Genomic DNA, 16,107 nt, shown 5'->3' with positions numbered 1-16,107 from the left:
AATATCTTTTGACCCATAGTTTTAAGTTTTGTTGAAGTCTTTTTTATCTTTTTTTTTTTTTTAAGATTTTATTTATTCATGAAAGAGAGAGAGAGGCAGAGACACAGGCACAGGGAGAAGCAGGCTCCATGCAGGGAGCCTGACATGGGACTCGATCCCGGGACTCCAGGACCACGCCCTGGGCCGAAGGCAGGCGCTAAACCACTGAGCCACCCAGGGTTTCCATATCTATTTTTTTCTTTTTCTTTTTTTTTTTAAGATTTTTATTTATTTATTCATGATAGACAGAGAGAGAGAGGCAGAGACACAGGCAGAGGGAGAAGCAGGCTCCATGCAGGGAGCCTGACATGGGACTCGATCCCGGGACTCCAGGACCACGCCCTGGGCCAAAGGATGCTGAACCGCTGAGCCACCCAGGGATCCTCTTATCTATTTTTTTCTTTTGTTGCCTGTGCTTTTGGTGTCATAACTAAGAAACCGCTGACTGTTGCAAAGTCATTAAGATTTACCCCTCTGGATTTTCTTATAAGAGTTTTACAATTTTACCTGTTAGAGGTCTTTGATCCATTTTGAGTTAATTTTTGTCTATAGTGTGAGGTAAGAGTTCAGATTCATTCTTCGTATGTGAATAACTAGTTGTCCCACCATTGTTTGTTAAAAAGGCTATTCTTTCCTTATTGACTAGTCTTGGCACCTTTGTTGAAAATTAATTGCAGAAATATGGATTTATTCCTGGACCTCAGTTTTATTCCAGTGATGTATATGTCTGTCCTTATGCCAGTACCACACAGTTTTGTTTACTGTAGCTTTGCAGTAGGTTTTGACATTGAATTGTATGAGTCCTCCAACTGTTCTTCTCATTCAAGATTGTTTTGAATGTTAGGGATCTCTTGAAATTTTGTATGAATTTATGGTTAGCTTGTCATTTCTGCAAAAAAAGGACATTAAGAGTTTGATGAAGAAGGTATTGAATAAATATTTTGTTCTTTTTGATGCTGTCATAAATTGAACTTTTTCATAAATTTTATTTTTGGTTTTTTCATTGCTACGATATAGAAATACAACTGCTTAAAAAAAAGAAATACAGCTGCTTTTTGAATGTTGATTTTGTATTATGCAACTTTGCTGAATTTATTTATCAGCTCTACTAGATTGTTTTGTGGATTCTTTAGGATTTTCTTTATATGAGATCATGGCATCCATAAATGCAATAGATTTAATTTTACTTCTTTCCTTCCAATTTAGATACCTTTATTTCTTTTTCTTGCCTAATTGCCCTGGCTAGAACTTCCAGTACACTGTCAAATACAAGTGGTAAGAGTGGACTTGCTTTTCTTGTTCCTGATCTGAGTGGGATGTTAGCTTTGGGTTTTTCACTTTTGTCACTTTAAGGAGGTTATCTTCTATGTCTAGTTTGTTGAGTATATTATCATGGAAGAGAGTGGGATTTTGTCAGATGCTTTTTCTACATCAGGATGATCATGTAGTTTCCTTCCTTCATTCCATAAATGTGATGTATTATATTGGTGCATTTTCTTATGTTGAGCCACCTTGTATTCTTGAGGAAAGCCTACTTGGTCATGGTGTGTAATCCTTTTATTTTGCTGTGGGATTCAGTTTGCTTGTGTTCTGTTGATGATTTTTCCATCTTTGTTAAGGATACTGGTCTACAGTTTTCTTTTTGGTGTTTGTGATGCTTTTGTCGATCTTTGGTGTCATGGTAGTTTGACCTCACAGATACATTAGAAAATGTTCCCTCATCCTCCATTTCTTGTATTCCCTTCTTCCATTTCTTAGAAGAGGAAACATTGATGTTAATTATTCTTGAAATGTTTGGTAGAATCTGGTCCTAGGCTTTTTTGTTTGAAGTTTTTGTTTTGTTTTGTAAGGTTTTATTTACTTATTTGATAAAGAGAGACAGAGCATTCATGGCAGGGGAAGGAGAGGAGAGAGAAAATCCCAAGCAAACTCCCCACTGAGTGAGTGCAGAGCCCCACACAGGGCTGGATCCTGTAACCCTAAGATCATGACCTGAACTGAAAGCAAGAGTTGAGACGTTTAACCAACTGAGCCACCCAGGTGCCCCTGTTGGAAGGTTTTTTTTGTTTGGGGGTTGTTTTTCTTAAAAAAATTGTATTTATTTATTTGAGAGAGCGCATGAGCAGGGGGGTCAGAGGACAGACTCCCCACTGTGCAGGTAGCCCAATGCAGGGCTTAATCCCAGGACCCCGAGATCACAACCCAAGCCAAAATCAGATACTTAATCAACTGAGCCAGCCAGGTACCCCTGGAAGTTTTTTTATTAGTGATTCAGTTCCTTGTTATAGATTGGTCGGTGGTGGGGGGGGGGGGGGTGTGTGCTTGGGTCTTTTTAGATTTTCTAGATTTCTTTAAAAAAAATTTTCTTTTAGATTTTCTTCTGGTATCAGTTTGATAATTTGAATATTCCTAGAAATTTGTCCATTTCATCTAGATTATTTGTTTTGTTGTCATACAGTTGTATTCCCTTATAATCCTTTTTGTATTGTCTTACAATCCTTTTTATTTCTGCAATGACGATAGGTTTTTGGGTTTGTTTTTTTTTTTTAAGACTTTATTTATTCATGAAAAACACAGGCAGAAGGAGAAGCAGGTTCCCTGTGGGTAGCCTGTTGCAGGACTTTTTCCCAGGACCCTGGGATCATGACCTGAGCCAAAGGCAGAGGCTCAGCTACTGAGCCACCCAGGTGCCCCTGTAAGGACGATGGTTGATGTTCCTATTTTCAATCCTGATTTTAGTAATGTGAGTCTTTCTTTTTTTGTTGGTCATTCTAGCTATCTAGAATGTTATCTTTTGGAACAATCAACTTTTGATTTTGTTGCTTCTATGTATTGTTTTTCTACTCTTTATTTATCTCCACTTGAATCTTCATTGGTCTCTCTCTGTAGTAGCTTTGGGTTTAGTTTGCTCTTCTTTTTGTAATTCTTTAGGATATAAAGTTTGGTTATTGGTGTGAGATATTTTTTCTTTTTTAGTATGTATATGACTATATATTTCCCTATGAATACTGCTTTTCCTGTATCCTATAAGTTTTTATATTGTGATACCTCCTTTGACACATTGGTTGTTTAAGAGTGTGTTAATTTTCACATCTTTGAAATCTCTGTATTTCCTTTTTTTTTTTAAGATTTTATTTTTAAGTAATCTCTACAACCCGTGTAGGACTCCAACCTCCAACTCCAGGATTAAGAGTTGCACACTCCACCAAATGAGCCAGCCAGGCACCCTGTCTCTATATTTCCTTCTGTTGTTGATTTCTAATTTCATTCCATTGTGGTCTGAAAAATTTTTTTTTTAATGATTTTAGTCTTTTAAACTTACTAAGGCTTAGTTTTTGACCTAACATAAGGTATCTCCTGGAAAATGTTCCATATGCACTTGAGAAGAATGTATTCTGTTGTGGAATGGAATGTTCTGTAGCTATCTGTTAGATCTGGTTATCTTATAGTAGTGTTCAAGTTCTCTATTTCCTTAGTGATCTTCTGTGTGATAGTTGTATCTGTTACTATGAGTGGGATATTAAAGCTTCCAACTGTTATTTTAGAGCTGTATTTCTCCCCTTAGTTGTATCAGTTTTTACTTGATCTGTGTTGATATTATATTGTGAGGTATCTAGATGTTTTGTAAAGGTTATATCTTATTGATGAATTGATGTTTTTGATTTAAAGTCTATTTTGCCTGATATTAGTATAGCCGCTCAGCTCTCTTTGGTTATTATTTACATGGCATATCATTTTTCAAACTTTGACTTTCAATCTAGTATCTTTTTGGATTTAGCATATATAAATGTAGACAGCATATATAAATCTTCCTAGACTTACAATGGGGTTATGTTCCAATAAACCCATTGTAAGTTGGAAATTTTATAACTCTACATGTATTGAATACACCTGACCTATTGAACATTATATTAAGATTTTATTTATTTGAGAGAGAAAGCAAGGAGAAGAGAAGAAAGAAAGCAGACTCCTTGCTGAGCATGGAGCCCAATGCAGGGCTCAATCCCAGGACTCTGGGATCATGACCTGAGCCAAAGGCAGACACTTAAGCAACTGAGCCACACAGGTGCCCCTTAAGCTATTATTAATAAGGAAGCACTTCTGCCATTTTACTGTTTGTTTTCTGTAAGTCATATATCTTCCTCCTAATTGCCACCTTTTTGGGGGTTTAGTTGATTTTTTTGGTCTAGTATATTGTTTTGATTCCTTTCTCATTTCAAAAAAATATATATACACACACACATATATATAATTTCTTTAGTTGATGCTCTGAGGGTTACAATTCCAAGTCTAGTTTGAATCAGTACCAGCTTCAGTAATATACTGAAACTTTGCTCCTAGAACAGCTCTGTTCCTTTCTCTTTGTTATTGTCACACCTTACAGCTTTATACATTGCGTGCCCATTAATGCAGATTTAGAATTATTTTATGCATTTGAGTTTTAAACCATTTATTTTTTTTTTAAATCTTCTTTTAATTTTTTATTTATGATAGTCACACAGAGAGAGAGAGAGAGGCAGAGACACAGGCAGAGGGAGAAGCAGGCTCCATGCACCGGGAGCCCGACGTGGGATTCGATCCCGGGTCTCCAGGATCGTGCCCTGGGCCAAAGGCAGGCACCAAACCGCTGCGCCACCCAGGGATCCCAGTTTTAAACCATTTAAAGAGAAAGATTACAAATCAAATACAATAATTTTAACTTTTATATGTAGCTACCTTTCACAGAGTTCCTTTATTTCTATGACTTTGAGTTACTGTGTAGCATCCTTTCCTTTCAGCTGATGGACTTTAGCATTTCTTATAAGGAAGGTTTAGTAGCAACAAACTCTCAGTTTTTCTTTTTCTGAGATTTCCTGAATGTAAAATTCTTGTTTGACAGTTTTTTTCTTTCAGCCCTTTAAATATGTCATCCTACTGCCTTTTGGCACAGATAGTTTCTAATTAGAAATTAACTGTTAGTCTCATTGAGGATCCTTACTATGTGATGAGTTGCTTCTCTTTTGCTGCTTTCAATACTCTTTATAATTGACTTTCAACACTTAGATTAAAATGTGCCTGAATATGGATCCCAGGTATGTCATAAATGAAGTTTATTGAGCTCCTTGGATGTAAGATTTATGTCTCTTGTCAAATTTAGGAAGTTTTCAAACATTTCTTCAAATATTCTTTATGTCTCCTCTCCTTGTGGGACTCTGCTGTTTGTATGATTGTACACTTGATGGTGTCCCATAGGTCTTGTAGGAACTTATTCATATTTCTTTTTTTTTAAGATTATTTATTTTTTCATGAAAGAGACACAGAGAGGCAGAGACACTCAACCACTGAGCCAACCAGGTGCCCCCCTCTTTGTATTTCTTCATTCTTTTTTCTTACTGCTGTCCCACAAAGTAGATGATCTCAGTTGACCTATCTTCAAGTTTGTTGGTTCTCTTTTCTGGCGGCTCAAATTTCTTATACCCTTATACTGAATTTTTTGTTTCAGTTATTGTACTTTTCCAGAATTTTGGCTTGCTGCTTTTCCATAATTTCTATTTCTTTATTGATATTCTCTTTTTGATGAGACATTGTTATTCTGTTCTCTCCCCGCACCTCCTGCGCCCATAGTTTCCTTTAGCTATTTGAGCCTATTTAAAACAGTTGATTTGAGGGCAGCCCGAGTGGCTCAGTGGTTTAGTGCCACATTCAGCCCAGGGCATGATCCTGGAGACCCGGAATCGAGTCCCATGTCAGGCTCCCTGCATGGAGCCTGCTTCTCCCTCTGCCTGTGTCTCTGCCGCTCTCTGTGTGTCTCTCATGAATAAATAAATAAATAAAATCTTTAAAACAAAACAAAACACTTGATTTGAAGTCTTCACTAGGGTGCCTTTGTGGTTTTGTTGGTTAAATGTCTACCTTTGGCTCAGATCATGATCCCGGGGCCCTACGATTGAGCCCCACATTGGGCTCCCTGCTCAATGGGGAGCCTGCTTCTTCTCCCTCTGCCATTCCCTCCTTCTTGTGCTTACCCCCCCAAAAAAAATAAATAAATAAATAAAATCTTTAAAAAAAATTAAGTCTTATCTAGTAAATCCAGTGTCTGGATTTACTAGATGAGACCTAACAATTTATATGACTTTTTTCTTATGAATGGACCATATTCTTTTTTTGCATGCCTCATAAATTTTTGGTGAATACTGGACACTTTTTTTGTTGACAGAATTTTTTCTCCATAGTACCAGTTATTCCTCCAGGTTTCTTTTCTTTTGTCTTTTTCTTTTGATCCTTGGCTTTTTATTCACATTTAAGAACATGACACTAGGGCAGCCCCGTGGCTCAGCAGTTTAGTGCCGCCTTCAGCCTGGGGTGTGGTCCTGGAGACCTTGGATCGAGTCCTACGTCGGGCTCCCTGCATGGAGCCTGCTTCTCCCTCTGCCTGTGTCTCTGCCTCTCTCTCTCTCTCTCTCTCTCTCTCTCTGTGTGTCTCTCATAAATAAATAAATAAAATCTTTAAAAAAAAAAAAAAGAACATGACACTAAAAGCTACTCTTTGGGTCATACACCTTTTTTTCTTTTTTTTCCCCAAGTAGATGCCATGCTCAGCATGGAACCCAACATGGTAAACTCACAACCCTTAAGATCAAGAGTCAGACACTTAACTGACTCAGCTACCCAGGATCCCCTGGCCATACATATTTATGATTTATAGACCCCATTCATAGAGTGATTAGGTAGAGACATTTCAAGGGGGAACCCTCAATTGTCAGCATGTGTAGTTTTTTTACTCTTTGGTTGGCTGCCAGTGCTTTAGTACTGTTCTGAACCCTGGAAAGGGAAGCTAGGATTCTCATTGTTAACTTATACATACCCTCATTTAATCCTCTTTTTGTGTGTGTATTTTACACTTTAAGTTTTTTTTTTTTTTTAAGATTTTATTTATTATTTGAGAGAAAGAGAACAAGTGAAGGGGAGGGGCAGAGGGAAGAGGAGAGGCAGACTCCTGGAAGAGCCCCATGTGGCGCTCGATCCCAACACCCTGAGATCGTGACTTGAGCCAAAGGCAGACCCTTAAGCAACCAAGTCACGCAGGCACTTAAGTTTTTAAATTGTTTTTGAAGTATAGTTGACCTTCAAATTATATTAGTTTCAGGTATATAACAGTGATTTAGCATGATATACAGTACTTGCTCACCATGATAAGTGTAGTTACCATCTGTCACCATACAAAGTTATTAAAATAAAATTGACTATATTCCCTCTGCTATAGTTTTTTATATCCCTGTGACTTATAACTGTATCTCTTATTAATCCCCTTGAACTCTTTGATACCCTTGCTTCTATGTATCACCTGTCTCAGAATCCAGAGCCACTTTGGCTCATCCTTTCCAGAAGAGCAAGGGACTTGTCACCACCCATTGTATCTTCAACCCTACTTGAGTACCTCTGACTTCAGAGTCTTACATTTTACCAACTGAGCTAGCTGGTCTACTTAACTTTAAAGGTATTTTTTTAGTACTTCCAGTTCCTGAGCCTTAAGTACAAATTAGCTTGTTTTTCATTGGCTTTTCTCTTAACAAATTGCTGTTTCAGTTTCTTCTGCCATACTGAATTGAATCAATTACCAGTATCCATCTACTTTTCATATTTTAAAATATCAACATCTCTTTAGTGATATTAAAACTATCCCCTATTCTCTTTTCTTGTGGGTTTATGTTATTTTTATTCCTTTATTCTTATAGGAATTTCAGGAGGAGGAGAGATTAACACATTTTTCAGTCCTTCCTATTTAAGAAGGACTTTCTAAACTTACAGTATAGGACATCATAGAGGAAAAAGATTAATTTCACCCCTGGGGGAAGATGTGACATTTATACGTAACTTAAGACTATTAAAAAGTAAAAAAAAAAAGATTATTAAAAAGTGTATAGCAGACTGGGATATATGTAACAAATATGACAGAGTAATACTCCTGGTATATAAAGAATTCAAATGTAAATATATAAGAAAACACTAGGGGCAGCAGCTCTTTCTGCCCACAGATTGTGTCCCCATCCTTTAATAAAATCCTCTTTTTGCCCCCCCCAAAAAAAAAAGAAAGAAAACACTAGCCTCCGAAAGATAAATGGGCCAAGAATACAACGAGGAATTTACAAATATACACAAATCCCTGATTTTCAGTATCATTAATAGAAATACATGCCAAAACAAGTTTTCTTTTCATATATTTTTTTTAAGAGAGGGAGAGAGAGAGAGAAAGGGAAGGGGAGCGGGAAAGGGCAGAGAGAGGAAGAGAGGATCTTAAGCAGTCTCCCCACCTAGCATGGAGCCTGACAGGGAGGTTGATCTTACAACACTGAGATTATGACCTGAACTGAAATTAACAGTCTGGCACTTAACTGACTGAGCCACCCAGGTGCCCCAAGTTTTCATTTCTTAACTCAGAAATGTGTGTTTGTTTGTATACACACATTTCAAATGTGTGTATAAATGTGGAGAGATACACATTTTCCTGGACTACAAATGGCAGTATAAATTGGAGTAGGTGTGAACAGAAACAGTTTGGGGGTATGCTTAACTGTCATTTGACTTGGAAAGTCTTACAAAGTAGAATTTATCCTAAGCAAATATTCCGAACTGTGGGCAAAAATATATGCAGAAATGGTGGGGTGCCCTGGGTGGCTCAGTCTGCTAAGCATCCAACTCTTGGTTTTGACTCAGGTCATGAACTCAGGATTGTTGAGAATCAGCTCCACTTGGGGCTCCATGCTCAGTGCTGAGTCTGCTTGAGATTCTCTCCCTCTCCCTGCACCTCTGCCCCTCCCCCTGCTTGCACATGCACCCACTCGTGCATGCTTGCTCACTCTCTAAAATAAATGAATAAATAGAATCTTTAAAAACATATATAGATATAGATATGAAGAAATGATACCATCTTATTTTGAATATTATTAGCTAGTTGAAATAACTAACATGTATTGTGCCTTTACTATATGCTGCAGGAACTAGGCTACAACAATCTTATGAGATAAATACTGGGGTTTTTTAAAAGATTTTATTTGTGAGAGAGAGAGAGAGAGAGAGAGTTGGGAAAGGAGCAGAAGGAGAGGGAGAAGCACATTCCCTACTGAGCAGGCAGCCTGAGGCAGGGCTCAGTTTTGGGACTCCGGGATTATGATCTGAGCTGAAAGCAGACATTTAACAGACTGAGCCACCCAGATACCCTGAGATACTGTTTATATCTTTAAAAACACTGAAGTTATGGGGCACCTGGGTGGCTCAGTTCAATAAGCATCTGCCTTCAGCTCAGGTCATGGTTTCAGGGTCCTGGGATGGAGCCCCACATCAGGCTCCTTCCTCATTGGGAAGTCTGCTTCTCCCTCTCCCTCTGCTCCTCCTACCACCTGTGCACTCTCTCTTGCTCACTCTCTCTGAAACAAAATCCTACAAAACAAAAACACTGAGGCTAGATAGTGAAAGAACCAGGTCTGGAGGCTCAAATCTGACCAAAAAAAAAAAGTTTTCCTCTTAACTATCATGCTCACTGAATTTGCCATGACCATATATTTCTTTTTTTTTTTTTTTAAGATTTTATTTATTTATTCATGAGAGACATACAAAGAGAGAGGGAGGCACAGAGACACGGGCAGAGAGAGAAGCAGGCCCCATGCAGGGAGCCCAATGGGGGACTCTATCCGGGGTCTCCAGGATCACGCCCTGGGCCAAAGGCAAGGGCCAAACCGCTGAGCCACCCAGGCTGCCCTGACCATATATTTCTTTTCTAAAGATAGAGGGAAATAAGCATTGTGATTTTCAGTGTTTTAATAATATAAATGTCCAACTATAGTAAAATAGCTAATTTAGCAGACCTTGGTACTTTTATATGAGTGATCTGCAACCATTAAAAATCATGTTCTATGGGGCCGCTGGGTAGCGCAGTTGAGCATCCAACTCTTAATCTCGCTCAGGTCTTGATCTCAGGGTCCTGAGTTCAAGCCCCGCATTGGGCTCCATTGCAGGCTGTGGAGCATATCTTAAAAAATAAAAAAGTAAAATTACATAAATAAAAATCATGTTCTAGAATAATATTTAATGACTCAAGAAAATACGATTAGAAAAAGAAAACCTTAACATTATATAATGTTTTTAAATTATTTTTTGAACTTACAGTGGATAGAAGTACATAAAAATACTTTTTAAATCGTTTCTAAGTAATTGCATTACAGGCATTCATTTTTCTTTATGCTTTTTGTTTTCCAAATTTTGAGTGTGTATAATTATTTAAATCAGATTAAATGTTCTAGTAGTCATTTCATTTATTAATTTAATGCTTAATGATGTGGAAATGCTTGTATTTCCAGGGGAAAAAAAGCTACTTGTGAAGTTATACATTTTTAGCTAGGTCTTAATTTTGTCTTAGAAAATATATTAGATGGGACTGTGCAGAAATACTAATAGTGATATTATCCCAGGGAGATGTGATTGAGAATGGGCTTTTTTCTTGTTATTCATTACTTTTTTCTGTGTCTTCAAAATTTTCTACTACAAGTATGTGTTTTTGTCATCAGAAAAATTTATTATTTTAACAAGTCGTCGTCTTTTACTTTTAGACATTTGAAGACAGTGATTTGTTTCATTTGATTGGTGTTATCTGTGGATTAGCAATTTATAATTTTACTATTGTGGACCTCCACTTTCCTTTGGCTTTATATAAGAAACTGCTGAAAAAGAAGCCATCCTTGGATGATTTGAAGGAACTAGTGCCTGATGTTGGGAGGTTAGTAATAAAAAGTGACAAGGGTTTAGGTAATAGGGAATGGAAAAGGTACAGAAAGCTTTCCTTTTAGGAATAATTGTATTTTGTTCTTTTTGTATTTCCAAAATAAACAAAATGCTGTTCTGATATTGGAGAATTCTTTGTGTCACTCAGATCCAAAATTCTCTACTAAAAGACTTCTATGTATAGAACCATTTGCTAAATTTTTAGTAATTTAAGAATATTTTGCAAATATTGGATAATAAACTTACAGAGATAATGTTTCCTGAAAGTAGTTAATTTATTCATTTGGACTTCTGATTATCTTCATTCCTAGATGGAATATGTAAAGTTTCTTTTTATTTGTTACATTAAATGGAATAAAAACTGTATATATATATATATTTTTAAAAACTGTATATAAGTAAGAACAAATGTTGAAAATGGATGGATACATGCCTTTTGTATTCAGAAGAGAGAAAAACCTTAGAGTGATTTTTTTCTTCATAATTGTTCATTAACTGTTGTACAATTGCTCATTGTACATCTGCCATTCTGAAACAAATATAAAAGTACAGATTAATAAGGATTTTATCAAGAATGAATGAGAAATACATTTATTTGTAACCAAAATAGTCAAAATACCAACAATGTTTTACCTCAAAGAAACATGTATATTGTTTTGCAGAAGCATGCAGCAATTACTGGATTATCCAGAAGACGATGTTGAGGAAACATTTTGTCTTAATTTTACGGTAAGATGGAAAGACAGAATAGCCTGATTGCTTATCATCCCTTTTACTTAACAGCTGTGCCTTATGGTTTTTGTTTTATTTTGATGGGTGGAATTTTTAACCCTTTTGCTAACATTTATTGAGCATTAACTATATTCTAGTCACAGTACGTACATTATTTCATTTAATCCTCATAATAGTCCTATGAGATTAGTATTATTATCCTTATTTTATAGATGAAGAAAACTGAAAAAACAATCATTACATGTGAGAAATAATATGTATATCCAGGTCTGTGGCTTCAAAGCCTAGTGCTCTATTATTATGCTAAAGATCCTTTACAAATACAAGAAGACCTCTTTATTCAAGTATTTGTTTTTTTGAGTCTGCAATTATAAGAATGTTTAGAGAAGCAAAGGTTACTGGACTCTAGAATATTCAGTAATGAACTTGCCACTTAAAAGATTAATTCCTACTCAGACATGTCTTTCTGCTTCATACTACTATTTATCCTTGCCCATTTATCTTACTTTTGAAATGACATACTACAGTCAAATGCAAATATGTTGGAATGTTATTTGGAAAATGAAATTGCAAATCTTGTCAGAAATACAGAATTTTGTTAATTCTTTGAAAGGGGATGTTGAATAACTTACCCATCCATGTGCAAAGCCATTGAGAAACCAGGATCTGGCAAAAGTAGACAGTTGGCAAAGAAGAGAAAATCAGCAAGGATTATAAGAAGACACTTCAGAATGGAAAGATTTGAATATTATAAATTAGACTCTTGGGAAAATGATAAAAATCTTTGGTTTTCTTTTCAAAAACTTTTGTATTTGTTTGCTTTCCCCTCAAATAGTCCTCTTTATGATCTTGTGATCAAATCTGACAGATAACCATATTCTGCTATCCCACAGTTTGCCAAAAGAATTACATGCCCCTGCAAAAAAAGTTTAGCCATTTTTGATCATTTTAAGAATTGGCACATAGTACAGTTGTAAGAAAATTTGGTAGATTTAAGATGAAATAATTGAGTTTATTTTAATTTTTTTTAATTTTTTTTTTCAAGAAAAAACATCCCCTTTGGCTTTTTTCTATTTACTATGAAATTTTGAGTTCCCTTGTTCAACTGAATGGTTGGTTTTAATGATTTGATTCTTCAATTTCACTTTTAATGATACCAATTATTTTTTAATCTTTATTGATTATCTCAACGGACTGAAACATTGGGTTCCAAGCAATATAATTTCTAATTTATCAATCACCAAGTTTATGAATGCTTAATATATTAATGGTAATTTAAACATTCCTTCCCACTACCATTTCTCTCCCGAAAATTTTCAGTGGCTCTTTAATGCTTGCATAGTAATAGCTCTAGAATGGGCCTCAAGGACATATGTAATCTGACTTTCTTTCTGACTTATGTTGCATCCCGCCAATCATACCAAATTTTATCATGACACACAGTATTCTTTCATACCTTAGCTTCCTGTTTTTTAGGGCCATACATTTTCAGAAGTTGATATTTACTCTCATATCAATCCTATCCAATCTCTTTGCTCAGTCAGAAATCCCTGGTCAATCTTTTGAGAGCCCTATTCATCTTTCTAGGTGCTTTTCAAATGACATTTCTTCCTCAAGGTCTTTCATACTTCCTCCGCTTAGAAATCAGTGGGTTTTTTCTGTGGTCTGATAGCATTTTGTTCATGTCTCTATTACAGCATTTATTTTATTATAAGAAGTTGTTTACATAACACATTTCTCCTCCTTAACTAGATGGTGAATTCCACAGCAGGGGATTTATTCATCTCTTGCCATCCCAATGCCACCGCGATGTTTTATAAATAGCTGGTACCAAAAAAAGTTTTAATAGAAGAGGGTAATATTCCAAAAAGAGGGGATAGAAAGAGAAAAGATAAAAGGTGGGAATGGTAATATTAATAGGAAAATTAGACCAGTAAGGGAAAGAAAATGTTTCAAAATAATTGACTGTCTTTATAAATCCAATTAATAGCAAACTTTGAAAAACCACCTGTGATCAAGAATGCAAACAAGGCAGGTATTAGGAACACAGGAGTAGCTGTCATGTGAGAAGAATGTGTAGCTGGTCTGGACTGCATACATTTGACACTTGATTCTGTCATGCGTATAATGAAAACATTATTTCTAATATTTTACTCCTGTAGTGATTGTTCTAAAGTTTTACACATGATAAATACTTTCTTGATCTTAACTAACTAAACACTTGGTTTGTAATTAGTCACGGTAGGACTAACTACAGAGGATGAAAATTTCTAGTTGTAGTCTTACGCAGAATTCACAGATAAGCTTATGATAGTAGCAGAATTTTACCTCAACTTTATTCTTATATTTAATGAGAGAAAGGTAGAATATAATAACAGGTTATTAAAATCTAAGAAGTTTTGAGTCTGACATTGACTTTTTTTAAAAATTTAAATTAATAGATCACAGTTGAAAACTTTGGTGCAACAGAAGTGAAAGAGCTGGTTCTAAATGGTGCAGACACAGCTGTTAACAAACAAAATCGGTAAGTGAATTATAGCAGCATCAGTGGTAGTAATAAGATTCCGTAGGCATTTTTCTTCTGTATATAGAATCCTGTCATAGCCTTAAATTTTTACTCAGATAAAACTTACTTTTTGAATGGTTAGTAAGGAAGTAACTGCCTTTTGCTTCTGAAATCTCTTTAAGACATTACTAAAGTTTGGGACAAAAAGATCATAAGCAAAACACAGAGAAGGAAAAGGGGAGAACAGCAAACACATTTTTGGAAACTAGAAAACAGGGTAACTAACTTTAACCAGAGACAGCAGCAACATAAGATGGACTGGGAGGAGCCAAGAAAGCAGCCAGTTTATACTGGTGAACAAAAGCTTGGGGTATTGAGAATAAAAAACGTTAGAAGTGTATGGGGCTAAATGGGGCTAAAAAAAAAAAAGTGTATGGGGCGTAGGGGAATGCTGGAAACAGAAAGATTTCTGTTTTCAAAGCAGTTAGAAACCCATTTTAATTAACGTAGTACTCTGGCAATTTCTCCGTTCTGACCTGGGCAGAAGATTGGAAATTTATCTTCTGGGGAGATTGAACTGAAGGGACTTTGGATATGTTGGGGAGTGGGTGAGGAGACCATATTGGATTTGAGTACAGTTAGGCACAGCTGGGGGTAAGAGGCAGAGCTGAAAACAAGTAGAATGAATCTACAGCTCCAGGTCCTTGACGCTGTGTACTGAAGGATTCTTTGGATAAACTGCCTTACTTTTATATATGAATGGATAGCCAAAAATTGATACCAATTAAGGAAAAACCAAAACAGTTGAAAAGAATGGTAAGAAAAGAGAAATGATGCAGGATGAAGAACAAAACTTCAAAAGAAACTGAAAACAGTATTCTCATCTATATGGATTAAAAATTATTCACTTAAACTTCAAAAATTCAATTAAAAAATTTCAATTAAAAACTGAAAAAAATTCCCTGAGAAAATTGTTGAAGAAATGGTACAAAAAAACTTGCCAGAATTGAGTAATATGCCTTAAAAGACATGCCTTTAAAATTGAGAGAATGGAAAGTAAAAAAACAAACAAAAAATACCAAGGCAAAATAGGATTTTCAGAATCTCAGGGTAAAAAAGCGCACCATGTACAAAGAATTAAGAATCAAATAACGTCAAACTTCTAAAGAATGACATTGAAGACAGGAGATCAAAATCTGGGGAAAAAAAATATTTTTTTAACTTAGAATTCTATATCAAAATTATCAAGTATGTGAGTGTATGTAAAAACATCTTCATACATCCAGAATCTCAGAGAAATCTACTTCCAGTGCAGTTTTCTCAGGAAGTTAAAGGATGTGTTCTACTAAACAAGGAAATTAAATTAAGAAAGAGAAAGACATGAGATTCAAAAAAACAGGATCCAGTATAGAAGAGAGGCAAGGAGGAATCCTTCTGCAAGAAAGAGCAACCAATGTGGGTAAATCAAGAGGATGGAAGGCTCCAGGAGAAAAATATAACTGATCCTCCCTGGAGTTGAATGAATCTAAAGGAGATTGACACTTCTGTTGAAGTTAGGAATGTAGTAGTAAATTACGGAAGCAAAGGTTCTTTTTTTTTTTTTTTTTAGCAAAAGTTCTTTTTAAGAAAAGGCAGGTAACTAAAATACTCTAGCTTAATTCTGAATAATATTTATAATCATAAAAATTTTAACAGCAGATAGTGAACCAAAATTGTTATAATGGGAGCTTTTGGGGAGACAGTGAGAGTGGGGCAATTAAGTAAAATGTAAATTCTCACCTTTCACAATACTCAGTTTATTAGATTATATTTTAAATTGAAAATTAAGGAATAACTATAATTAGGTTGTTAAAGTTTGAAGGTAAATATCAGAAGGAATAGCAAAAAGTTAAGTATTTGCCTTCGAATATCAAGAATTTCTAATGGAAAAGTTGCAAGACAGAACTGCTTCATTCTCTTCTACTGCGTTACAGTTCTTTAGACAATGTTAGCTTATTGGCTGTTTTCAGGGACTTTATCCAAATGGTTATAATCCTGGTTCTGCTACTTAGAAACTGTGTAACTGTAGGTAAATT

General features: G+C 35.7%; 1 protein-coding gene across 15 annotated transcripts in view; it reads left to right on the top strand.

Moving 5' to 3' along the window:
* The window catches only part of HERC4 (HECT and RLD domain containing E3 ubiquitin protein ligase 4), a 133,445-nt gene that overhangs the window by 107,256 nt on the left and 10,082 nt on the right, over positions 1-16,107 (top strand). For all 15 annotated transcript variants that reach the window (XM_049108987.1, XM_049108988.1, XM_049108981.1 and 12 more), the window contains 3 exons: positions 10,623-10,789; positions 11,457-11,523; positions 13,968-14,050. In XM_049108987.1, the coding sequence (XP_048964944.1) occupies positions 10,623-10,789; positions 11,457-11,523; positions 13,968-14,050 (317 nt within the window). The remainder of the gene's footprint in view (positions 1-10,622; positions 10,790-11,456; positions 11,524-13,967; positions 14,051-16,107) is intronic.

The sequence above is a fragment of the Canis lupus genome, chromosome 4 (assembly GCF_003254725.2).
Source record: "Canis lupus dingo isolate Sandy chromosome 4, ASM325472v2, whole genome shotgun sequence".
Classification (NCBI taxonomy): Eukaryota; Metazoa; Chordata; class Mammalia; order Carnivora; family Canidae; genus Canis; species Canis lupus.
The sequence above is the reverse complement of the archived record's forward strand: the minus strand, read 5'-3'. Positions and strand labels throughout refer to the sequence as shown.